We start from the raw sequence: 25,196 nt of genomic DNA, 5'->3' as shown, positions 1-25,196 counted from the left end.
TGGGCGATAGTGGCTGGGCACTGCACCAACCGTTCCCTCTCTTGCTCTGCTTTCCCCCCCTGGGTACCGCCGAAAAGACTGCCAGATGTACCCTGGTTCCAACAGAGTTCCAGCAGCGACCAATTGGTGGGGAGTCTTTACCGCAGTAAGTCACTTTTTGGCCGCCAACAGCAGCAAGGAATACCTATCCCCCTAGTTAGCTATCCATAGTACTGGTATGTACCCAAGACAAGGTGGACAGCCAAAAGAGTACTCGGTACACCCAACAGAACGGTAGGCGAAGTACTTTACTACGTAGTGTCCACTGGCTACCGGGCCACGGGGCGAGACTGAGCTCTGAAGAAAAGGGAGGGGAGAGAGAGACGGATGTAGAGAGAGCTCCGGAAGCGCGAGGTTAAAAAGCCAAAGCTTCCCCGACGACATTCCTCGCCCGACCCAATCATTGCGCAAATTTCATCGTCGTGGTCTCATCATCGTCGGTGGACTCGCCAGCTCCTCTCTTCTCTCTGCTACTTCCTCCCCGCGACGGCCAACAGAGAGAGAGAGGTCCGTACAATGTCTGGCCAGGCGTTTGCAAACGATGCGACCGCCTCGCTCGCACATGCATCAGAGCCTCGCCTGGACCTGGACCTGGACCTGAACCCGGAAACCCCCTCCATCAATGCCACGACGTGGAGTGACCCGCCCATCAACAGCAGCAGCAGCAGCGCACCCAACCCCATCGACCCTCTTCTGTTTGCTGACGAGGTCGAGGTGGACGTCGACGTCGCCCAGCATGCCGTAGACGACGCAGAGTCCGCCTCGGACGACGCAGAATCCTACGTCAGCGACCTTGACATGTTCCCTGACCCCTCTGACGATGAGGAAGACATCGTAGCACCAGCACTCGCACCAGCACCCGCACCCGCCTCCGCATCTACCCTCGCCGAAGCCCAAGCTCTCATCTTCGCCGCGGCGACGGAGACGGAGACCGTGGCGGATGACGCGGCAGACTCTGACGACGCCGACATGACCATCTACGCCGCCTCAGACCGGCCATCCGTGGACGTCACTGAGGATAGCGCCACGGATGCCGACAGCCTGATGACGGGCACTGACAACCAATCCATCCTCACAATTGATGCTTCCGTATGTAACAAACTCCCCTACGTGCCCATCTTCCTCCAGCCTCCAGACACACACACACACACACACACACACACACACACCCTAACCTTGACGCCTTCCAGTCATCACAGCATGATGGACGAGCCCCGTCGACAAGGACCATCGAGACTTCGGATCTCCAGCTCGCCTTTCAGCAGCGTTTTGGCCGCACCTATCCATCAAGAGGTGAGCAAATGACCAAGACAATGTCTCCATGGATGACGAGAGCGCCTTATACTGACTCCAGTCTACCAGACTACATCCTGCCCAATGACTGGGTGAGTTTTCCACCGTGAACCCACATGTCATGCGTGTCTTTGTATAGTTCCTTTGGCTTACCAGGACTCTCTTCTGGGGGCATCTCAACAGGATGAATGTATCCGCCTAGGTATGTACACGTAGAGTCCCGCCGTGTTGCCGCCCCTCTAAAGGGATGCTTTTTTTTCCTTTTCTTCTTCTAACGGGGCCTCTTTCGTAGCTATCCAACACCATCTCTGGCTTCGCACGTATAATTCGCGTCTTGCCAACTCTCCCAAACGTGAGCGTGCGGCGCGCGTGCTCGACTGTGGAACCGGCACAGGTCACTGGGCCTCGGATTTCGGTGAGGACTTGCCCTTAACACACACTCTTGAATCTTGACGATTAACCTATTTGCAGCGGACGACCACCCAGAAGCTGTCGTAAGGCCTGCCTAACCTTCACCACCCCCCGGCCACGTTCTGTTCTCGCACAAGTGGCTCGGGTGCGGATGTTTGACTGCTTGCTAACAATGAGACTAAGGTCATTGGCGTCGACCTAAGCCCTATACAACTGACTGCGTGAGTAAACACAGCCCCCGCAATCCTTCTGAGAGGCTCTGGCTCTAGCTCCCAAAACGAACGCCCAGCTGAATCTTGTCATCTCCAGTGTGCCACCCAATCTCTGGTACGAAATCTTCGACCTGGAGCAACCCTGGCCGTGGAGGGAGCTTTACGACTTCATCTTCTTCCGTCACATGAACACCGCCTTTGCCGACTGGGTCGCAATTTTTGAAAAGGCTCTCGGGTAAGGACTCTACCAAGCCCATATACATTCGCCCATGACGTTGGACTGACACACTAAAAAGCCACCTCGAGCCCGGCGGCTACATTGAACTCCAGGACAACTCCTTCCCCATCATGTGCGACGACGACACCATGGCCCCCGACAGCGCCATCGCGCGCTGGTCCACGCTCCTGATGGAGGCCACGGAGCTCATGGGCCGCCCCTGCGACACCCCCTCGCGCTTCAAGCAGCTGCTCGACCTCGCCGGCTTCGAGGCCATTGTCGAGGAGAAGACCGTCTGGCCCATCGGGCCCTGGGACGTGGACCACCCCCGCGAAAAGGAGATTGGCATCTGGTGTCGCGAGAACTGCCTCGAGGCGCTCGAGGCCTCGACAATGCACCTCTTTACGCAGTTCTTGCACTGGTCCCAGGAGGACACGCGCGATTTTTGCGACGAGGTCGAGAGGGAGATTCGCGGGGGCAGTGTGCATGCTTATTTTACCGTGTGAGTTGGTCTTTTTGTGTTTATGCGCGTGCTCGACTTGTTTGGGACTGACGGCTTATTGCAGGTATTGCGTCTATGGGAGGAAGCCCTACGCCTGAGACGGCAGTGAGGGAGAGAGAGAGAGAACGTAACGGCTGGAAGTGAAAACGACGTTGCATTTGGTCGAATTAGATCTGGTCTTGATACCCCTGGGACTTTGTATAACTGTATGCTCTTTCTCTTTTGCGTGGCGTTGGGGAGAATACATTTGGACCATGGTACCTAGAGGCAACTCGGAGGCTAAGGTACTGGGAGAGATAACTCCGCGGCGGGAGATTCAGTCCGTCCCGTCGCCAGGGATGATAACCATGGCGATGAGGACGAGACCAATCCTCTTACTTGAGATTGGCTTCGATCCATTCTGATAATCTTAAGCCTGGCACCCGCCTAGGGTAGGCACATCACCGCACTTGGAGGAACCGAGTTAGCCCCTCCTCCAGGCTCCGTGTGTTGTAGTAATAGAAACCTTGAGATAGATCTCGCTCGTTTCAAATCATGGCCGAGGCGAGTAGATGATCAAACTTGTAAAAATCGGCATCTTCTTCGCGTACGAGCCTCGGGTGAGAGTCTCAATTTATCGCCAAAATAGATGTCATTGGCACCAGGTCCTTTGCGCTTCTGCCCGGCTCGTCCGAAATACCTCCCCCGCATCCACGGTACAACATATACCCCGTCCAGAGCTACAACATCCAATAATCGTGATATATGCTGTCGCAATCACCTACTTCCCTACCTCATCTCGCAACCATGATACCATCACAAGTGATATACAGGGACCAAGCCTCATACCCAGGGGAGGGAGAGGGGGTGGAGGTGCACAGCAAACATTGCATCTTCTCCACAGCCGCGCCGTAGCCATGCGGCCCCGAAAGGGGGGGGGGGGGGATGGGACATAGGATCTCATCCGCACCTTGTCTCTTGCCACATTTTGTACTTGTGTATGTATACGTTGCCCGTAGAAGGATCCAACCGGCAAATAAACCCCCCCAAAGAAAAAGTGCTTCCAACACAAGTTGCAACACGAACAAAAAAAGAGATGGACGAGCCACCTCTATCAATCAGCCCATCACCTCCTCCCATTTGACAGGATCCGATAGCGCTAAGCGGGCACGCTAAATCGTCCGTACCCCGGTCGAATTGTATCCATCCCCCGTTGGTTGCGGCCGGAAGAGAGCGTCAAAGTGTGCCACATCGTCCCGCCCGCGACCAGCCCAATCACGGCCGAATATCCTATACTGCAGTTGTTTTGCTTGCAGACAGAAAAGAAAATGGGCGAATTCGCATAAGCGGGCGAGCGGAGCACCCTTCCCTTCCCTTCCCACCCTCCTCTCCTCCTCTTTGCAATCCGCCGACGGTTCATGTTGGTCCCGTTGGTCCCGTTGGCGCGTAATCAGGTACCACTGCCTAGAGTGCTAGGGGGGGGGGGGGGGGGGCAAAAGAAACCAAAAGAAGGGGGGTATGGGGGGGCGAAGCGGGGGGTTGGGTGGGGAGGGGGGGGGGGGGGGGGGGGGGGGGGGGGGGGAGGGGGGGGGGGGGGGGGGGGGGGGGGGGGGGATGCTAAAGTAACCCAAAGATAGGTCGTATTGTGGAGTTCAAGCAGGGGTTTTGGTTGTGAAGATGGAGAGAGGGGAGGGGAGGGAAGGGGAAAGGGAAGAGGGGGCATGGGATGGAGGCAGAGAGGGGGGGATTTAAAGACGTCTTGGATTGCTTCTTTTTCTTGGGCCTTCCTCCTTCTTGATTCCTTTTTCTTGATCGTGCTTTACTTTCTCTATCTTGATACGAACTGGAATTTGGTGCAGTGATTGTTTTGTTACTTCATTGACGGTTTTGGTCTGTCCGCCGTTCCACACAGCGAGAAGGAGAGATAGAGAGAGAGAGAGAGGCATATCGGAAAACGAAATGGCTGACGCGGGCCAAGCTCAGCAGACTCCCGAGCCCGACGAGGTCATCGTGAGTCAACCCCCCCCCCCCCCCTTTCGCCGCCCCATTTCGATGAAGCCTATATGTATCTTCCTGCTGGCAAATTGATCCCCCCCAAAAGAGTCCAATCAATTACAATAAATTCCTCCGGTTCTGTCTATTTAAAATCATAGAGTTCGGAAAAGAACTGACACCTGCGGCCTTTGTTTGAATAGGAGGCACAAGAGTTCGGATCAGATGCGTCTTCGACCAGCGGCACGGTAAGTTTCAAATTTTCCACATTCTCCCGCTTGAGGAAGCCTTCTGCAAATATCTTGCGGCAAAGTTTCGCAGCTCTGGTGCTCCATGTTCGCTTTACTGACTCTGGTGTTTCTTGCTTCATAGTCCGTCCACACTGATACAGACACCCTGAGAACGAGTATTCGTGATTACCGCAGGGAAAACGGGCGCACGTATCACAGTCTCAGTGATGGGAGTGAGTTGTTCTCTTTCTCCAGAGACCATGAATTCATTCATGGTTCTTCCCTACCCCCCCCCCCCCTTGGGTTCGCGATGTAAGCAGCTGACGATACGTGTAGCATACATCCTCCCAAACGATGCCGTACGTCCTAACAAATTATATCTTCTACCTCCTGTTACATTTCAGTACACATCTGACTTTGCGTTTTCGTTTTGGAATATAGAGAGAACAAGACCGTTTAGGTGAGCCAGTCTTTCTCTTCTACCTTACCCGGCGGGCTTCGGAAAAAAGGCGATCCACCGGGAGACTTCGGGCGTTGGCTAACATGTCCGTCCTCGAAATAATAGACTTCCAGCATCACTTTTGGACGCTGACATGGGATGGCAAACTCTGCATGTGTCCCAAGAATAAGGGCGCCAACCGTGTTTTGGATATTGGAACCGGAACTGGTATTTGGGCTGAAGAATATGGTTAGTTTGCCCCCCTCTCCCCTCCCCCCTCCGAGTACTTTCTCAGCAGGAGCGATGACCTTTTCCCATTGCAGGACGGGAATTCGACTAACAATTTTAACAGCGGACAAACACTCAGAAGCAGTGGTATGCCTCCGTTCTGCCTCCCTCTGATGGGTTCATGGGCGGTGTATGGCGAGTGTTAACATCACTGGCAACCTAATAGGTCATTGGCGTGGATTTAAGTCCTATTCAGCCTGAATTGTGAGTAAAATACCTACGCAGTATGCCTTGAACCCCTGTAGCTAATAGACTGTCTTGTTCAGCGTCCCGCCGAACTGCAAGTTCGAAGTCGACGATGTGGAGAAAGAGTGGACGTGGCAGGAGCCTTTCGACTTCATCTTTGCAAGACACATGAACGCATGCTTCGAGAGCTGGGAGCGGTTCCTTCGTCGTGCTTACGAGTAAGAACCTGCTTTCATCTTGCCCCCCTTCTCTCGCAACTCATTGTCACGACTACGCAATGCCCACGTGCATTCATACAACCCCCCCTCCCCCAGAGTCTTCTAACAACCAATGAATCAACAGTGCCCTAGAACCAGGCGGCTTCATCGAGCTCCAAGACAACGCCTTCCCCATCCTCTGCCAAGACGGCACCCTCAAGCCCGACGACCCGATGGCGCGCTGGTCGACCCTCATGATGGAGGGCACCGAGCTCATCGGCCGCCCCATCACCGTGCCCGCCCGCTTCCGCTCCATGCTCAGCGAGGCCGGCTTCGTGGACGTCGTCGAGCACAAGCGCGTGTGGCCCACGAGCCCGTGGCCGCTGAACCCGGAGCTGAAGGAGCTCGGCGTCTGGGGCCAGGCGTGTAGTCTCGAGGGCATCGAGCCGGGCGCCATGGCGCTGTTTACGCGCGTGTTGGGTTGGACGAGGGAGGAGGTTGTGGTTTTTATGGCGGGGGTGAGGGATGATTTTAAGAATACTAATATTCATGGGTTCTGGAACGTGTGAGTATTTTTTCCCCGCCTTCTTCGTCGGCTCATCTCCGAGTCTTGGGGTTTGTGGATGATGAAGAGAGCTAATGTTATCCCAGGTACTCCGTGTACGGAATGAAGCCCTATGAGGAGCCCGGCCAGGAGTAAGGCATATGGAAATTGGTTGCCGGTGGGACTCAGACCTTTATACACCGAGTCTCTATACTGAGTGATTTGTTGCAAATGTCTGATGGTCGAATGAACGTGTTTGTCAGTCTCATGAAGTAGACTTCACAGCCCATCGCTTGTATGTAGACACATGCGACGAATCACCTGGAGTGTATGGTTGAGTAATGAAGGATGTGGACACAGATATTCTGAGAACGTGACAAATGTGACGGCTGTAATCCCGTGCTTGAAATTTAAAAGTCAAGATTCCTCTTCAACCCCCTTTTCTCTGGCCTAATCTTCCAGCCATCACCCATTCGACCCAACAGCCATATCCGGACCCAACCTCCCGCCGAAACGACGCGCTCGCAAGAGACATTGGAGACAATGCTACAAACCAAACTTTTGAAATTCACCGCAAAATACACCTAAACACGCAATAGAAGCTGTTGCGTCGAGGAAATCACACTACCAAATTTGTCATCTATTCTATTCCAGCACTGTCGACCGAGAGCTTCTGACTTGAACTCAAGTGCCCAGTGTGCGACAGAGATACAAACAACCTGGGAGAATCCACCGGGAAGCGGACCTACTGGACTCGGTGCATCGAGTTTGAGAACCCGAGAATGATATTCACGGCGATGGAAGCGAGCATGGTCGAATACGGCTGCGTGTGTGGACGTCATTGACAGCAGCAGGCAGGCCATTGAATTCACCGTCCATAAGCCGAATGGCTCGACAACTGTGAGACATTGATTGTTTACATGAAATCGTTGAACAGTGCTTAACCGAGTCTCTTTCAGAGGTTGACTTGGCATCCTACAATGCTACCGAGACCCCCTTCCTTTGGCGGCAACTAATTCTTGGCCTCAACTACCTTGAGGACTCAGGAGACTATTCTGTTGCTGTATGCCGTATTCACCCTTGGTTATTTCGGTTAAGTTTTGCTATGATATCAAGCCCTGTGGGCGCGGTAGGAACTATTTGACATCGACGTTTCATGATCCGAACGAGGGGCTAATCTATACGTCTTCTTCACGCATGTACCCATTCTACACGAGGGAAAATGCCCTTTTCAGTCATTGATTCATTAAGGTTCTCATTCTGCCAAGCTCATTACACCGGTCAAGCTGCGACCAAAATCCAGAAATCAACCGCTTAATTAATACAAAGGAGACTAAGCAGATGGGATCTCCAATCTCTTCCCCGACTTCAAATCTCTCACCCTCATACACCCATTCTTTACTACACTTTGTCACCCCCTCTCCATCCCAACACCCACAGGCTCAGCAGGCATCTCGTGCCTCGGCTCGCACGCCTCCACCTCGAACCGCTCGCGGCTGTGCGCCGGCAACTCCAGCTTCCACGCGGCGGCCTCGTCTTTGGCCCGCAGCTGCCGCTCGGCGTAGACGAGGATGTCGCCCTCCGTGTGGACGGCCATGTCCCGCCTCCTCTTGACGTACCTGCGGACAAGCCCCGCGAGGAGGGCGAGGAGGATGAGGGCGCCGAGCGTCGCGCCGACGGCGATGCCCGCGACTGCGGTGCTTGAGAGTTGGTCTTCGTCGGCGGGGGCGGTTGGTGTTTGTGCCGGGGAGGAGTCTGCGGTTGATGTTGGGGTTGCTGATGCGAGGGCGAGGGCTGTTGTTGTGGCTGTTGCGGATGATGTTGAGGTTGATGTGCTGTCGGGCTCGGTGATGTTGAAGTAGTGAGATGTCGCGCTGCTGCCCGACTGTCCCGTCTTGAAGAGTTGAAGGAAGTAGACCTGGCTCAGGTCTGGATTCATTGTTGAAGGAAAGCCTGCGTAGCCTACGGTCCAGACGAGGCTCTTCACCGTGGAATTGGCTTTGCAATGGTGTCAGACGCAACTCTGAGAAAGTATGTTGTGGTAGGGACTTACATGCGAGCTTGGCATAGGGCCCCTTGACATTTCCCGTGGGCTGCTGCTGCCATAAGATCAGGTCGATGTTCTTGAGATCCATCTCCCACTGCAAGTCAATGTTGTCGCCGAGGGTATAGACTGGGTTATCCCGGAAGTCTCCTGCCGGACCCGGGCCCGGTGGGCGGCGGAAGCGGTTCTCTGAGCGCGCACATGCCGGGAATACGACACCGAAGAGGAGCACTGCGAGAATGTGCATCACGAATGCCGGTGATGGTTTCTTGGTGATGTTCTTGTCGTCTATATCTGAGTGGATGGGCAGATGGACATTGGGCAATCGAGGAGAGTGGAAGCCACTCTGCCATGGGACACATTGTGTTTTTGCTCGATTCCTTTTCTTCCATTGCAAACCCGTTGCCCTGTCCCCCACCTCGATGTCGACTGTGCGCGATGGAGGGGTGAGGTTCTCATTTTAAACGTCCTAGCGACGGATCTAGTCAGCGTTGACCTAAACAGTAGTGCCGTTTCGGAGAGTCGAAACGTTGAAGCCTGGACGCCACTGAATCCGCCAGCTATTTGTGCACTGCCAAGACGACCAGTTTCGCTAGTAATTCAGAGAGATGCTTCAGAAGACGGCATAGGTAAAAGTCGAGTTCTATGTGGCTTAACGTTGGTTTCGAGACGTGCTGGAGAGGCTTGTGGTGTTGTGATGCATCGATGGATTCAACAGGGTCAATCTCCGTGGGCCCAGCTATTTCGCGTCCAAAATTAAGCTGATTGGATAGCTACGATGGTGATTGACAGAATTAAATGATTCAATAGGCAAAAAAGCAAAAGATAACTCCTCGACGGGGAATTGAACCCCGGTCCCCTGCGAATCGCTGAATCTTCAATGACAAGCAGATATCCTCACCACTAGACTATCGGGGATTAGTGGATGTTGACATCCAGTGATAGTTGGTTGGGAGAGGCGGTGGAGCTGAGGACTAAGTAAGCTTAGGCCTGAGTCCTGGCAACCCGACCGTTGGCTCCACGGTGGGGCCGCGTCCTTGTGGAAGGTCCCATTCAGATTTGTGTAATGGCAACTGCATGTTGGCATGATGTTCAAGCGAATTAGCATCATCTCAAGCGATTTCTCAGGCTGGTTTACTCAGGTTTCTTTGTTGTGGAATCTCACGATTGGCCGACAATGGGGCGGGCAGTGGATGAGGGTTTTAATACCTGTTCCGGTATATTACGGACGGGATTTTATGATGGGCATGCTCGGATACTCTGATGTACAGCCTCAAATGAGAACTCGCTACTCCGTATTATAGGGTAGTTTAACTTGGACGAAGTACTCGATTGAAGTAACAGACCAAACAGATGAAATGTCGATTGAGTAGGGAAATAGGTGAAAGAAAGCCTGAGTCATCTCATAGATTGTCGAGAAGATTCCTGGTATAAAACCCCGATTGCATACCTGATGGGCGCTGATTTCTCTCGCAAGGTGTTGAAGGATACCAATATTGATTACAGGAGTAACGTGGCGTAAATAGAAAGCTGCGTCTGGGAACAGATGTAAGGCAACCTACCGCCTAGAGGGACGTAGATAGTACCAAGACAGCGATGTAGGTACCCTCAAACTCGAACGTCCAAGCTAACGAGCGTTCGCTGCAAAGACTGCCATATACAGGACTTCTCTTTCCATCTCTAAGGGCCAGATTATGTGCTTTAAGACAATAAGGCCGGCGTGGCCAGCCCCATCACCCTGCAACCTGGTCTTCGCGGGGAAGGCCACACGCAATGACATCCAAGCAGTGGGGGACCATCTGTCAAATACGGAGCTTGAAATTCAAGGTACCTGTCAGCAACCTCTAAGAAATGCGAGAGCAACCATGCATGTATATCGCATCCTTTGCTGGAATCTTCTTCATCCGGAGCAAAATTTCCGGAAGTTCGTCCCGCACCCCCACGGCCCCGTCTTACCGGGGCGGGGCAGACGTACGGGACAGATGCGGCATCACCAGCTTCGTTACCTCGGACCCTCACAATCATTGGTAAAAAAGTGAGATGAAAAGCAAAGCATGGCGCTATGGCTGTAAATGACACTCATAAGCTGCATCTTGGCGCTTCCAATAGCTTCTTCTCTGAGGACGGAAAACCCATTCCCTTCTCGTCTGCGTGGTCCGACGCTTACTACGCGTGCTACGTAAGGTTGCGTTTGGTTTACCCTGCATAAGGGTTCTGCCGCTGTGCCCTTAGTCTCAGGGTCTCAGCCTAGCGTTTACCGAGAGGCCGAGCTCTAGGTGGTAGCCTCAACGGTGGTGACGCCCTCATATCCTCTAGCATTTCCGATGGGAGAGAGACCAACGACGCTCTTGCATCAGCGCAAACATCGGTGGGCATTCGTCGAATAATCACCTGGCGGCACATTAGAGTCCCTCTCGTCGCTTCATTATCCGACAGCGCATATCCACACACCGACGAACATCTAAAGGCACAGGGTCCAGACTCCAAAAGGCCACCTTGGCGATGCGCATTCGCCCATCCTCTGCCAATGTCCACCCCCTCCCCGTATCGTCATCTTGCTTCCAAACACACAGCCAAATTCCAGATTCGCAGGGGTTCAACCAAGGTCACGGATCGAAGGCAAAGGACCCTCGTCTTCCTTCCTTCCAGTTCCTGGCGGTCAATCATGCACAGCCTGTCATCATTGTACATTGGCGCCGCATGTCATCCCGTCGACGGCGCGTCTAGACCCCGAAGATCCTGCTACGACGCACCCCCTCCCCTGCTCGGTGAGTGGTGCGTACCCTCTCGGCCGGGAAGAATTAGTGTTCCTCCCGTTTGGGACTTCAAGTCCGATTTGCCGGCGGGAGAGGACATGTGTACAATGGCAAGGGTTGAGGGGATGGCGTTCATTGCAACTATCGTGAGATGAAGCGCCGTCCGTCTCCGCCAAGGAGGGGTACGATAGAGAGGGGGCAGAGGGGAGCCGAAGTATCGGTATTGCTAGATCGAGAAAGGAAGACACGGCGCGCCTAGCGCTTCAGCCGTGATGCGAACCAGAATGCATAAACTTCTTGACACGCCCCAAGGAAAGGAGAACAATATGCCGTGCCAATATCGGTGAGAAAGGGGCCTCGGATCACACCTTGGTATCATTGCTTCTCGGACACGGGCACAAGGCCCGCTTGCGTCTTTCGATGCGCCGGCTCTCCAACGGCGCCCGTCATCGGGGTCTTGGGTAGACGGGCTGGTCGCGAGCCGGGCTAGTGAAAGCCCGTGGGTAAAGGGATCGGGAGACACCGGGCTTTCGGACGATGTAAAGAAGATGAGATGACGGGGTGGAATCGTGAGCTAGAAGCTCGCTGGCATGCCCGGAATCGGAATCAGAAACACCCATCGCTATCGTATCCATGAGCACTGGTTCATGAATACGGGCCGGCGAGTATGCCGTTGGAAAGACTTCACCATATCGAGGGAAATACCTTGGCTTGCCCTCTGATAGCACCAAAAACCAGAAAAGCAGCCACAATCGTATGGTCGTACTGCCAACAAGTGGTACCACTAGGACACCGACAGGATGCTGTTTGGTTCCGCTCACAGGTCAACACCCAGCAGCATGAGGAATCAAATGGGCAGAAAAGTCATAGAGCCGCACTGGGGAGAACGAAAATCCTGAAACCCTGCTTGTGAAGAAAATGCGGAGAATCTCTGGGGGATTACCTTTCTTCGAAGAGGAAAACCCCAATGGCCGGGAATTTGCTCGCAGGCGTTCCCTGTCGTCATATCGAGTTCGACAATGGTCTAGAACTACAAGGTGGTATTCAGGAATCCATTTTCTCCATCAGAATGGCCGTCGCAGGCAACTGATCAGCACGGGTGGTCCCAGTGTCAAGTGAAAGGCATCGTCGCCCCGGTAGAAGGGTATCCTCCCCGAACACCCCTCTCCCTGCCAGATGGATCCTGTGCTGAGCGGGCTGAGAAAGCATATTGGTTGACTGGGACAGTGAACCCCAGAGAAGCAGGGCGATTGATACAGGATCGGCGATGTCAAAAAAACCGAGACACCTTTGACTTGGTTTTTGACTGGAACCGGAACCAAGGAACTTGGCGCTGGGGGCCAGGACTGGAGTTAAGCTGGACAACACCCGGCAAAATGGCACCTCGGCTTGCTCAGTCGGTGGTTTTCGCCGTGCCGGCTCCGAATAGCAGACAATCTGTGAGCGAAAGATATGCTTAGTGACGACGGAGAAGAAGGAAAGAGTGGCTCTCCGTCCAGTAGCACTGCAGGAGTCACGGCCGAGAGGAATGGAACTCGATCCCTCGAGATGGATCGAAGATGCACCGTATGGTGTAGGTGCAAAAACGTCATGCGGAAAGATGGGTGACGGTCGATCGGGGGGGAAAACCTGGAACGGTGAGCCGTTTGACGGTCGGTATTGGGTGAAGATAGCATGACTATGCCGAGGCCATGAGCCAATGAAGAAGAATAGTTGGACGATGCCTAGCATTCAGGGACGGATGTGCAACGTTCATCGCGATCGCAGACTAGCCGGATCGACGACAAGGGCACAGGCAAGTGCTGTCTTTAGGTATCGGAGTCTCAGCTTCCTCCAGAGGGATAGTCAAATCGAGTTGTGAACGTGAATACGATAGATTCAAATAGGTAAAGTAGACAGAGGCGCTCGAACTTGGTCAAAGTGCACTAGAAGGCAAGGGTGGCTGGCCGGCAGGGAAGGGATTGGGGATAGACACAAGCCAGGGAACTGGAAAGTTTCCGGTGGGTGAAAAGCAATGAGAGATTCTGAAATATTTGATCGAGAAATGCCGATACCATCTAAAAGGTGCGGAAAATTGGCAAATTTGGCATTGAATGTCATCGAGATCGAAGAACGACAGAGCGTAAGCGCGGGTAGGGTATCCGCCAGTAGCGTACACGCGAAATAGGACGTAAAGACACCATTAGCGTTTCGATCGAGTTTCGTTTCGATGACCGATGCGGAATCATGTGGTTGAAAAACCGCGGAGGGCCGGAGGACTTGCTCCCCCTCTCTAGCATCAGGACCGGCGCACCGCGGGGAACAGGACGGAAAGAAAGAATGAACAAAGTTTCAGACGCCATTGAAGAAGCTAAAACGTACCTTTAGGCCGTCAGTCACGGTCTTGCTTACGCTCTGGATGCGGTTTTGTCGATGGGCAACGGGTGGGAGCCGATCAAACTAACAACTGCCCGATGCCATGTCGCGGGGATGGTTGTGCTGTTGGCAAGGGATTTTGCGCATGCCACACCCGCATTCCCGTCAAGCGGCCGCAAGACGCTTGTATCGAGACTAGAGACCCTGGCCAAACGTTCGTACAACTCTGTACAAGCCTGGGTGACGGGATTTGACGTGTCTCTCTTTGGTAGGCGACTTGGCTTTGCAGAATCGTCGGACAATGACTCTTAAAGGGCAGGTGATCTCTATCAAGCTCAGAAAGGTCAATATCAGTAAATGTTGGACATGGAGCGGGACGGACTCTGGCCTTGTCCCTGTGGTACCTTGCAAGCTCTGTTTGCAACGCAAGCAAGGCAGATAGAGTAGAGTCCTGAGCTGAGACTATTGCATTTGCGACCGTCTATGCGAATCATTGGTTGCTGGTGCGCTTTGGATCGATCGTTGCCTGTCGATGCGCTGGTCGTGCTGCTCGATGTGCCGATGCGATGCTTCTGTGCGTGCCGCTACTATTGATATTCGCGACAGGCTGCTGTAATTCAATGTTAGTACTCCGTAGTCATCTGCGGATCATCCGTTCCCGCAGATGTAATGGACGATCACTTGCAGTATGAGGAAGGCCTTTGCCTCGAGGCGCAAGAGCTGTGACCACGAGGCAGAACAATTGGAAGACCAATCTCCACACTGAGGCTTACCTTGCCGATGGGAACAATAGTGGAGGAGGGGCAGGCCAAAGAATCGGGGATGACAGACGGGTAAGGCTTGAACACACAATGTCGATCAGCTTTGTGCCATTGGGTGAATTCCCCTTATGGGACCTGATGGAATTGTTCCCTATGGAGGATACGCGTCCGAGGTGGCGATGGGCGTGGCGAGTAGATTCGTTGGTGTTTTGAGAACCGAGCAACCGAGTTTGCTTGTGTCCGCTCTTATTTCCCTTTGCCCTACATCGCCGATAAATTCTCACACATCGACGATGCGTTTGAGCTGCATAGCGGCCCTCGTGACAAGCGAAAGGGTGTACGAAACACCAACCCGGCAGTTTTGAGGGTTTACGATGCCAGACTCGTCCAAAAGACCGAGCAAGCGCCAAAATCACAACCCACAAGCCCACTGAAAAAGAGTGAAAGGTCAGGACAGGGTCTCTTCAGCTACGCTATGGCAGAAAGGGGTCAGTTTGAACAATGCATGCTCATTTGCTCGAGCCGTGGGAGAAGGGGGCCCTCGCTGGCAAAGCACGAATGCACGATGGGATTTTTTTTCGTCTGATCACGATGGCATGGGGAAAAGTCGATACCTGCCGTAGCACCCGATGGGCAGTATGAGTCTTTCAACCCACACGCATCTCTCGCTACGAACGCACCACGATAGCTACGCAGTAGCGTGAGGGTGCTACGGCAAGGGACCTTGGCACCCCGTGGCCGCTTAGACGAGAGAAAGATATGCCATGCAGCCCAGAAGCCGAACCACCAGTCGTTCGCATTCTCCACGGGAAGTCGATTACTTGATGATTCGAGAGATTCCTAAGCAAGGGTCTTACTTGATACTTGAGGACTCTGAGGTTTAGCGCAACTGCTTCCCGAACACCGTCTCGATCTTCTTTGATGATTGGGCGCCGGATTGATAGAGTTGAACTTCAAATTGAGCTAGGCATGAGACGACACCAAAAAAGGTCCCAGGCCTTTCCCCAAAGAGGTGGGGCGTGTGTGAGCTTGAGGAATCGATATCTTTGAGACGGATGTAGTGAAGAGGAAAAGCTGACTTGGAGCCACGCGGGGTTATGCACTTAATAGCCGGCGGACCCGAAGATACGCCTAGAGTTTGGATGCAAACGAGAGAGGGAAGCCGAAGCTCGAGTCTCTTTCGGTGCCGCGCAGCCCAGCGAAATCCTCTCCGCGTGAGCGGAAATACGGATAGGGTGTGAAGACGGCATTTCGCACTCGCTGGGGACCCGGACGCGAGATGGGGGCCCCGCGGATTGGGAGAGTAATCAGGAGATAACCTCAGCAATCTTCCGATGCGTCCATGTGGATTAAACCACGGCAGACATGGCGAACAGAATGCGGAATGGGGTTTTGAGTTGTCAGTCATTCCTAATGCAGTGGCCGGTCTCCTGGGGGCGTGATGTTTTCTTACACCCATCTACGGATAGATGGGTAGTCATCAACAGCAAACTCGCTGACAGACAGGCACACAGGGAAACCGTATTGTGGCTTTTGCCTGCCGGTGTGTGACTGACTGAACTATTTCGAAGGGTCTCGGTTGTTGGCATTCAGCGGGAACCGTTGACGAATCAGCCGTTTCCGTGATTGCCTTTTTGCCCTTTGCGCGCGCCGCCGATTCTGCAGCCTGTTCCCCGTTCCAGTGCATACGCTCTTATCATATCATTCTTTACGTTCGAGACGCGGTCTGACAACAGTGACAGGCACCACAAGGACAAGACTCAGGGCAGGCAGCCAAGCGAACCCAGCCTCGGACGTGAGTAACGTACGCGCAACTCCAAGAGGCGCTCTCTTTTTCGCCCTGGGCGAGCGGTGCGGGCACGCGGGCTGCTGCAGCCACAGCCACGGGCGCTCCATTGGTGAGGATATGCGGGCTTTTGCGTGGTGCCCGTCTCTGGAGTGGTGCGGGATTGTGTGAGAGTTGAGGCAGTTACATGGCATGGCATGGGGTTTGGCACACGCGAGGCTTGCGTGGTCTTGCATGGCATTTTGGCTGTTTTGCAACGATTGAGCATTCAGTGAGACGATGGGTTTCGAACTACGATACGCCAACCTCCTCTCCATCCTTCTCCATCCATCCATCACCCCTTCTCGTCTCCGTACAGAAGAGGGGGTTCGCTTAGGTCAAGCAGCGGGACAACGCGCGGAGGGATGGAGGTATTATCTCGGCAGCGTCGCACCGTATTCCCTTCCGACGGACGATGCCCATGCAAGACGGCCGATGAGGACAAACTCTCGATGTTTACTGTAGGCATTGTGGACACATTCCCTAGCAACGGTGTCGCGCGCATAGTGCATAGTTGTGCAAAGGAAAGCGCCAAGTACCCTGCTCTGAAGATGCTGGACGCCGAGCTGGAGGAAAATGGCTTCCGGCAAGCATTGCGTGTCTTGGGGCTTGGGAAGTCTTAGTTCCTATCAAAAAGTGAAGAAGCGAAAACGCGAGATACCCTTTACTCGCATACGAGTGCCTACTTAAGTGCCCTCCACGTTCAACGCCCTACACCTTCAACTAGCGTCTGCCCTACAGAAGTTAAACCAAGTCTTGTGGTCTTGACAGAAGCAGTGACAGTAGCCAAAAGGAAAAGGGCCCGCCCCGGTAGAGCTGGGAGTTGGGACGGCGTGCATGCTGGCGGATGGAAAATGGGCTCAGAACAATTACGGTGATACCGAATCGTCTTGGGTTCCCCACTGGAAAAAGGTCCTCCAAGACCAGACCAGACCGTGAGACCCAAGCTGAAGAAAACGGGGACCCTTGGGCTAAGGATCGAAAAAAAGGCTGGGAGATCGACAGGGTATTGTGTCTTGGCGCGCAGCCCAAGGGATCGAGAGTTTGCGCGTGTCATCGAGTCTAGCCCCTTTCAGGCACAATTTTGTCTCTCAGTAACTAACGCCCATATGGTTGTGTCGGTGCTGCCGTCTCGTCGGTTGTGGACCGTGGGGATTTGGAGCTGGGAGGGGGGACCTCTCCGTCTCTTGTTGCTGTTATCTGCATAGACGGGAGATGAGAGCGGGGAGAGGCTCTCTCGAACGGGATAAACGGCATTCATCCATACGCTACGAATCACACACGCCCCCTCGGCTTAACGCAAAACGGATAGATGTGTGAAGATGAGGGGGGAGAGGAGGCAAAGGAGGGAGCCAAGACAGTAGATGGCATTGACCAATCATCGACTGACGGTACCATGTGGCTGGCAAAGGTCTTGGAGGAGGCAGCTGCCGTCTCAAGATTGCGTGGTGTGTATCTGGATGCGGCTGTCTAGTCGTGTACACACAGATGGTAAGTTTTGGAGAGCCAAGATTAATAATTTTCGGTCACAGAAAGGTAAAAGTGGTCTGAGAAACGGAGAGAAAGATTACCAAGGAAGGATGAATTGCTAAGAGCTTCTGTGACTCTACAGAGGGGTAAATAGACTTTGGCATCTAACGGGAACTGCGAAGCTTTGACAGGAGAAGGGGGATGGATTGGAAATTGAAAATGCCATGGCGGGAAGTCTGAACAGAGGTAGGAGCCACGCACACATACACTTTTGCGCGCAAAGGGCAGATTGCAAAAGCCCGTGATCGTGTGACAATGTCAAAAAGGACAGGACAGGGCTCATCGTCTCACCAAGTCAAGTGACACTGCGGATGGAGAGAGCCAGAAACTGAGAGTCTATCACCCTCCGTCTCACTGCCTCCGTGAGCCCGCTCTGCCTGGTCAACAGAAGTCTCCAGAGAAGGTCTAGACTCTTGACACCGCGACATCCTTTTGCGGGCTTTCTTGGCCAGCAAAATAGAGTTGCCCAGTGTCTCCCCCTTACTTTGAGTTCGTGTGTGCGCGAGCGGGCTTATTGGTCAAACATCTCCCCGAACGCTGCGGAAATCATCTCGGCGGAATCCCATCAATGCCCGCGCCGGAGGCTCGTAAGGCTCCCCCGTCGCAAAAAAAAAAAAAAAAAAAAGGAAAAAAGAAAACCGCCGCCGCGTTGCTCTCTTGCCCATGAAGGGATTGCATGATGGGGGTTGATTGCATCCGACAACAGCCCTTTGTCGTGCACCCGCAACGGCGTTTAAATTTTTTCCACATTCATCGAGAAAGAAAGAAAAGAGTGTTTCTCTTTGACTCGTATTCTCCAAATAAACAAATCTTCAACCTTCCAGCAAAGTATTGCAGTTTCAATAGCACGAGCTTTACCTGTGATACTCAAAGGTTAGGAATAGTAACAGAAACAAACAAAATGGGCAGAAAATAGCTCTCACCCCCAAGCAAAAGCAAATTTGAGTGGAACAACCAACTCAGCCCATCACGTTTCACACAACACAGAAGCATACGCATACTCTTCAATATCTCTGAAAAATTCTCCATACTGACTATATTTGGGTTGTTGCGTTCTCCCGTGATATGCATTGTTCGCCCATACCTCCGCCGGGAAGGGCCCAATTCTCACGTAAAGAGGCTGTATACGCCAAACAAATTCCTCCCGACCCCGGATCCCGCCGACCAAAAACGGGACGCAGACACGCCAATTAGGAGTGGCCGTTGACTCCGTTGTGGTGCCGTCCCCGTTGGTGCCGTTGATGCCGTTGAGCGTTGGGGCTGGTCGCCGAGTGGTCTTGCGCCCCCCCCCCCCCCCTCCGGGACGCCGGGATATGGATTCGAACGGGCAACTTGGACCCCGAACTTCAGGCTGACACCTTTTCGACATACACAGCCCTCGGGAAGAGGGGGGCACGGGGGGGCGCACGAGGTAAGCAAGTATAGTACTTTGTAGGCTGACAAGGATGGAGGAGTCGAGCATGAATCCGAAGCCGTAAAGTAGAGGATGGGAAGTGCACATGCGAGGGAAACAGAGAGGCAGCAACAGCATCTCTAACTAACCTTTGGACCGCAGCAAAACACAGCACCGCACCCTGGGTCCGTAGAGAAAACCCCATGCTCCGGGGAAGGGATGGACCCAGGCAATATTGATACACAGTAGACTCCTATTCCTTCATACCCACCATTGACAACCTCCCGTGATTCAAGCCAAGTCCGTCGATGTGTGTGTGTAAGAGTGAGAGTGTGAATGCGAACGTGTGTACCGCCCACCCTATCACGCACAATCCACGGGCTCCGCGCGGCCGCCTCGTGAGACGCCGACATTTCCACGTAATACAGCTGGCTTCAAGTTCATGACCACCCATCAAACAGTCAGGATCAGCCTTTTGGCGAGAACCTAAGGATGAACGGACACACATACACACACGCACAAATCCACACCACGTTGCTCTACCCGTACTGACACTCGGCGCTACGGGTTCATAGCTTCCCCCGCCGTTTGATGTCGCTTCTCCGCCACACCCTCCACAACCCGTCCTGTAATCGAGATGCGCAATCAAAGCCACCTCTTGACCAGCGTCTCGGACTGATGACCTGCCCTGCCTGGTATCGCCCGGGAGGCTTAGAAAGAGGGGGGAGGCTGTTAGAACTTAGGGACCCCCGGGTGATAGCATCGACGATGGTAGAGCATTCGTCGTCCTTTCGATCAAGCACAAACATGCCAACGCGGGACCCAGATATGCGCAACGCAACATGGGAAAATAGTTACATCCAGGGAGGGCGCATTCGGGAAACGATGGAGCAGGAGTGAGGCCTAGAAGTCTGATCAATCACTTTTTCTTCTGTTTTTAATTCTCCTTTGGTTTGGACCCTGAATTTCAGAGCTCCATCTTTCCGATCCAACCCATGCGAGATGTGTTAAAAGTGCCGACGTTCCCCATCAATCTCCGTGCCGCGAAGGAAGACGCAACCCCTTGAATGTTTGTCTTCACCGGTAAACAAACACTTTCGCTTCTTCCTTTGACACAAAAAAGTCTTTGAGCAGACGATTTTTTACCTTTGACTGGTTCGTTGTTCATTTACATTGAAACTCTATCCACCGGTCTGGAAGAGTCATACCGCCCAGTCACCGACGTGTTGTCGTTTTGTTACCTGATCAACAAGAAAGGGTTCAACTTGACAAGTCATCGAAAACCCACATTGAATCAACACCGCCTAGCGAGAAAAGAATAAAAATCCCTGAGGGTTCCAGTTACCGGCGCTTACGCCGTGCGAAGCGAGCGAGCAGGCCTCAATTCACCAATACATCTGATCCAGGCAGGCCTCAAACAGAAAGACAGAAAGAAAAAGAGAGTCACACTACTCCGTACCCTAGTGCTTGTCGAGTTACAAACCACGCATTTCGGCCTCAGCACTGCCCAAAGGAAGAAAGACGGGAAGCTAGGTATTACGACTCAGATATTGCAGCCAACGCTCTCCCGATATCTGCCCAATCGAACGACAACCCCCAGTCCAGGACTCCAGTTTGCGTTTGCGTTTGCCGTTCAGCTGCACACGCCCCTCCTCCGTGGGACGGACGGCGCCCCGTTGGAACGAATATTTCCGTAAGACTCTCCATCCGTTCCGTTATCACCGTTTGTCGCATATAGTGCATATGCATCGTCCGTATCCGTTACGAATGGAACTAACCCCACACCCCAGTCTTATTCGACCAAGCAAACGCTGACGCAGGCCCTTTACGGGACTCACGCCCATCCGTAATCACCACGTCGTCTCCAAATCGGCATCGACCGTCTTGCCAGTCACCGAACCGTCACTTTGACGGTCCACCCACACCATCTCGCATCCACCCAGCAGAACACCGTCACGCCCTCTCTCTCACTCACTCTCTCCGTTCTCCGTTCTTCCTCGCTCTCCTCTCTCTCACAATCTCTCACAGTCTCTCTCCCTCGGCTTGGCTGGGGCTTGGCTTCACACGCCCCTTCTCTCTCCTCGAACGACCACCAGTTCCCCCTTGCCCTTCTGACTTCTTGTCGTGCTGGGCGGCATCACCCACCACTCACTGCTCCTAGCACAAACTGCACAAGCCCGGCTCTGTCGGACAACGGAGTGTGAGTGAGTGACCGTGGGCCGTCTCCCTTCTTGCCGACAGTTCCATAGGCCGTCGCGCCTTGCACATTTCCAAGCAAGCTTGCATTATTACGCTGAGCCTGCCATCACCATCCGTTCTCTCGTCGATCCCACACACACACTCACTCACAAGCACACACACTCGCACACCCCTCTCCTCCCGGGGGCCTTCACACACACCCACCCCCCTGCCAGACTCACAGATTACACCCTGGTGTTCGCTTTTACCCTCCTTATTTCTTTTCTTGACCCCTCACCCCTGCCGCTCACGCCCCCCCTTTGGACACCACACTGCTCGTCCTCCCACAGTTACTCTTCATTATATATCATCAAGCCTTCCCACGCCCACATCTCGAGACTACACTCTCCCTACCAACTCTTGCACTTGCAATACATCTCCAACTTCCAACATACAACGACTTGGAATACTATACCAAAGGCAAACCAACATCAGCACTACCACCAACACCACCACCAACAGGGATAACTACTACAATACCATAGAACAATAACACCAACAACCACCACCATGCCTTCGACGAGCTCGCGCCCCTCCCAGATCCACTACAGCTCCTCCTCATCCTCCGACTCCGACCTCTCCTCAGCATCCTCATCCTACAGACACAGCATGGACTCCATCTCCAGGCCCGTGGCCTCCGTCGAGGTTCTTCGCTGCCTGCGCTGCGCGAGGTCCGTCGAGGCTACCTCCACCGACGACTCCAGCTCAACGGGAATGGTCCGCATTGCTCACAACCTCTACTACTGCGAACGCTGCGCCAAGATGGTCGGCTACAAATGAGTGGCCCATAGGTCGGGACGTAACTTGGGGGTGACGGATCAGTATACGACGGACCGGCACCATCTTCTTTATTCCAACCAACTGCAGCAAAACCTAGTCTGCAACTCCCATGGACACTTCTCCAACGACAGCCGACGATGGCCAACCTCGTCAACATAACTGAGGTACACCACCATACGAAGGACAACTCTACGCCAGGCACCACAGCGAGAGCACATAGCTCGGCTCGGTTACGACTTGGGATCTTACTCAGTCGTCTAGGGACCCGACGGATATAGTCATGTCTGACTGACTATGTCTCCCTGAGAGGGAGACCTCATTCCTTCACCAAGGATCAGCACTACAGGCCGGCGATTCCCCAGACCGCGTCTGAGTTGTCAATCAACTCCGCGGTCTGATGGACATTTTTTTCTTCTTCTCTTCATCTTCAATTCTATTCTCACGGACTGAGAAGAGAGCATCGAAATGTATGCACCGTGCACTTCGATAAAGTGGGTCCATTCTCCTTTGGATTCTTCTCTCGACCTGGCCTCGACTCAGTCACATGGTCACCCCGTCGAGGTTGAAACAACCCACACAAGCCCTCCAATGGACATGAACGACGGCACATTGCTACAGCAGCATTATCCAATGCCACGCAACGTCAGAAAGATGTCAACACGGCACAACAAGCACATGCACTCGCACACAACTTGTCGTTCAACGTCCATTTTCCACAGTTGTCGACAGCCGTGCCGAGTCGGCGCCGACGGGGTCTTCCGGTATCCACACCTCACCAGCTGTCAATCATTCAACCGGGTCTGACATGATCTGACCTGAATTGACAGCTACGATGTTTATGGATACCTCCTCGCCCAACCCAGTGGCTGAGTCCGGTCAGAAACTTATTTTATCGAACGCCTTTCTTCCACGCATCTTGGCTTTTTTCCCCTTCTACAGCTCTTCCGACCACATGGACGGAGGGATGCACCTGCACCAGCAAAAGGTCTCAGGGTTAGTCATCTCACAGCCCGGCCTCTCCCATTGGCTGCACGATGCCCCGTGTCTCCACTTTCCCATCCTTCGGGGCGCGGGATTGGCTGATACTGGGCCTTGGCACTTCCGCAACCGGCTATTGGCGCATTGGTCACCCCACATTCTCTCACTTGCAACGCGCAAGAAAAAAGAGACTCGGCAACGCTGGGCGAACAGGCAACAGTTTCATGTACCTTTCTTGTGCGCTGTTTGCGGTCTTCCGCCCACCTCCAACGCACAGGCCGCTGCGCCTGCCTCGGCTTCCGCTTTTCTTCTCTTTTTCGGTGCCTGAGAGCGAAAAAGGTCCCTTTTCTCGTTCGTCTCGGATACGAGGAGAATGCGGGTCCGAAAGGGAAGAAGAAGCCACGGCTTATTTTTTTCTCTTTTGACCCTTTGGCTTCGTTCCGCTGGTTCAATTGCCGGCGCTTGCTATAGCGACTTTTTGTCACTTCAGGGTCTCCCCTCTCTCAACTCCCCTATCAAAGGGGAAAAGACATCATCGTGCATGACGATGGTTCTATCCCGAAACCCTGGAAAATAGTCGGTTGGCGCTGCTGTTCGCGACTGCAGATGCACCACCAACTTTAGCGCGCTTTGCGATGTTTGGGGGAAAACACACACAAACCAGTCCATTCCACAGAGGGAGTGGAACACGAGTCGACGATGCGGACGTCATTGGAGATTCATAGGGGTCCTCGTGAGGGGCACTCCTCTCTCTGCCCTTTGGTGACCACGAAATCTGCACTACCGAGATGGCGCGCTTTTCTCAATCCCGCCCAATCACGACCATTCGCTTCTCCGCAGTCGACTTCGTCCCTGCTTGGTGGGCGCCTCTGACGTCGTCGCGCATGGGGAAAGTCAATATTTGCTTTGCTACCAATTTTTGTTTTCTTCACTTCTTTTTTCGATGCTGCAGTCTGTCCTTGCGGGGCTAGGGCGAGTGGGCTCTTTTTGGAGATTTTTGATGAGCGCGGAATTGGAATAGCATCATTAGCGGAATTGTTTTTACCATGGGAAAAAGATACGAGGAGGAAAGTGTACAGGATACTACAATACCCTTGGGGCATCATTTGGCGAAAAGAAAAAACGGGGATTTAGCATTTTTATCAGGCGGATACCAGACTCTTTTACAGAAATGTTATGAAACACATCAAGAACAATCAAATGAAGCAATTCGCAAACACTTTGGACTCTTTCTAAATTGTGAAAAAAATCATTTCCTCATCATTACCGTGATGGTATCTCTGGGCCAGGTAGGCTCAAGATCTCGTTCCCGAGCCCTCACAGCCCTGCCAAGCTTTGGTGTCAATGCATTGGGCCCCATGGCTCGATTATGCCCGAAGCAAACAACAGAAAATCGGAAAAGTTCCGGGGATTTGTTGTTGATGGGGCCTCGACGAAATCGATGTACGGATACGGAGTACTCCATAAGATAGTCTGCTAATCTCTCTCGCGATAAACCTCGCAATCTTGGCAAAACCTCGTCCGCCCCATGTTGGACCGTGGACGAACTTGTGTCTACGAAAAGGGCTTCAAGCGCCTAGCGGTAAAAGACTGAACCGACCGAACCGCCCGCCCATTCGCCCGCCGGCCGGCCGGCCGATACGGCCATTTTCAGACCAGACATTCCATATCCCGTGGGACGGACTTTTTTGGAATCAGTCCATGCGTAAGAAAGTATACTAGATAAAGACCAAAGCTTGGCGAACGACGCAGAAGAAAAAGAAGCGTAAAGTATCCGTACTTTTTCCACAGCATCCCGTCGGTCCCACGGGCGAACCACCCAAAGAAAACAAAAAGGTTAAGAAAAGTGCGAGAAGAAAAATTAGCATCAGGGTGAAGCCTGTCGGCCGTACTCCGTACCTCTCTCCCTCGCCCTCCTCTGAAACACGCGCCTGATGAACAGCGGGCTCGAAGAGCGGACTGCCTGCTGTTATGTCAAGTTGTCTGCGATCGGAGTCGAGTCCGGAT

At 53.4% G+C, this 25,196-nt stretch overlaps 8 protein-coding genes across 8 annotated transcripts; 4 read left to right on the top strand and 4 right to left on the bottom strand.

The window, feature by feature from the left end:
- Positions 1-555: 555 nt before the first annotated feature.
- On the top strand, positions 556-2,772 carry CCOS01_08471 (methyltransferase domain-containing protein; the record flags this gene model as incomplete). Its single annotated transcript, XM_060456632.1, has 10 exons — positions 556-1,128; positions 1,230-1,332; positions 1,402-1,428; positions 1,472-1,534; positions 1,625-1,747; positions 1,804-1,826; positions 1,927-1,964; positions 2,053-2,190; positions 2,252-2,674; positions 2,739-2,772. 10 exons carry the CDS (start codon positions 556-558, stop codon positions 2,770-2,772), a joined length of 1,545 nt encoding a protein of 514 aa, XP_060312906.1.
- A 1,840-nt stretch (positions 2,773-4,612) lies between these two features.
- CCOS01_08470 (methyltransferase domain-containing protein) lies at positions 4,613-6,685 on the top strand (the record flags this gene model as incomplete). The annotated part of the gene is made up of 11 exons (XM_060456631.1): positions 4,613-4,663; positions 4,849-4,893; positions 5,018-5,108; positions 5,212-5,234; positions 5,317-5,335; positions 5,441-5,563; positions 5,667-5,689; positions 5,769-5,806; positions 5,869-6,006; positions 6,131-6,550; positions 6,637-6,685. 11 exons carry the CDS (start codon positions 4,613-4,615, stop codon positions 6,683-6,685), a joined length of 1,020 nt encoding a protein of 339 aa, XP_060312905.1.
- Positions 6,686-7,940: 1,255 nt separating this feature from the next.
- CCOS01_08469 (uncharacterized protein) lies at positions 7,941-8,820 on the bottom strand (the record flags this gene model as incomplete). Its single annotated transcript, XM_060456630.1, has 2 exons — positions 7,941-8,527; positions 8,583-8,820. The coding sequence occupies 2 exons, from the start codon at positions 8,818-8,820 to the stop codon at positions 7,941-7,943; spliced, it is 825 nt and encodes a 274-aa protein (XP_060312904.1).
- Positions 8,821-17,876: 9,056 nt separating this feature from the next.
- On the bottom strand, positions 17,877-17,966 carry CCOS01_08468 (uncharacterized protein; the record flags this gene model as incomplete). Its single annotated transcript, XM_060456629.1, has 1 exon — positions 17,877-17,966. One exon carries the CDS (start codon positions 17,964-17,966, stop codon positions 17,877-17,879), a length of 90 nt encoding a protein of 29 aa, XP_060312903.1.
- Positions 17,967-18,767: 801 nt separating this feature from the next.
- CCOS01_08467 (uncharacterized protein) lies at positions 18,768-19,331 on the bottom strand (the record flags this gene model as incomplete). Its single annotated transcript, XM_060456628.1, has 1 exon — positions 18,768-19,331. One exon carries the CDS (start codon positions 19,329-19,331, stop codon positions 18,768-18,770), a length of 564 nt encoding a protein of 187 aa, XP_060312902.1.
- A 2,610-nt stretch (positions 19,332-21,941) lies between these two features.
- CCOS01_08466 (uncharacterized protein) lies at positions 21,942-22,211 on the top strand (the record flags this gene model as incomplete). Its single annotated transcript, XM_060456627.1, has 1 exon — positions 21,942-22,211. One exon carries the CDS (start codon positions 21,942-21,944, stop codon positions 22,209-22,211), a length of 270 nt encoding a protein of 89 aa, XP_060312901.1.
- Positions 22,212-22,676: 465 nt separating this feature from the next.
- On the top strand, positions 22,677-23,015 carry CCOS01_08465 (uncharacterized protein; the record flags this gene model as incomplete). The annotated part of the gene is made up of 1 exon (XM_060456626.1): positions 22,677-23,015. The coding sequence occupies one exon, from the start codon at positions 22,677-22,679 to the stop codon at positions 23,013-23,015; it is 339 nt and encodes a 112-aa protein (XP_060312900.1).
- Positions 23,016-23,908: 893 nt separating this feature from the next.
- Positions 23,909-24,295, bottom strand: CCOS01_08464 (uncharacterized protein; the record flags this gene model as incomplete). The annotated part of the gene is made up of 1 exon (XM_060456625.1): positions 23,909-24,295. One exon carries the CDS (start codon positions 24,293-24,295, stop codon positions 23,909-23,911), a length of 387 nt encoding a protein of 128 aa, XP_060312899.1.
- Positions 24,296-25,196: the final 901 nt, after the last annotated feature.

The sequence above is a fragment of the Colletotrichum costaricense genome (assembly GCF_030867565.1).
Source record: "Colletotrichum costaricense strain IMI 309622 chromosome Unknown Scaffold_8.1, whole genome shotgun sequence".
In the NCBI taxonomy this organism is placed as follows: Eukaryota; Fungi; Ascomycota; class Sordariomycetes; order Glomerellales; family Glomerellaceae; genus Colletotrichum; species Colletotrichum costaricense.
Note: the sequence above shows the minus strand (reverse complement) of the source record. Positions and strands in the feature narration are given on the sequence as shown.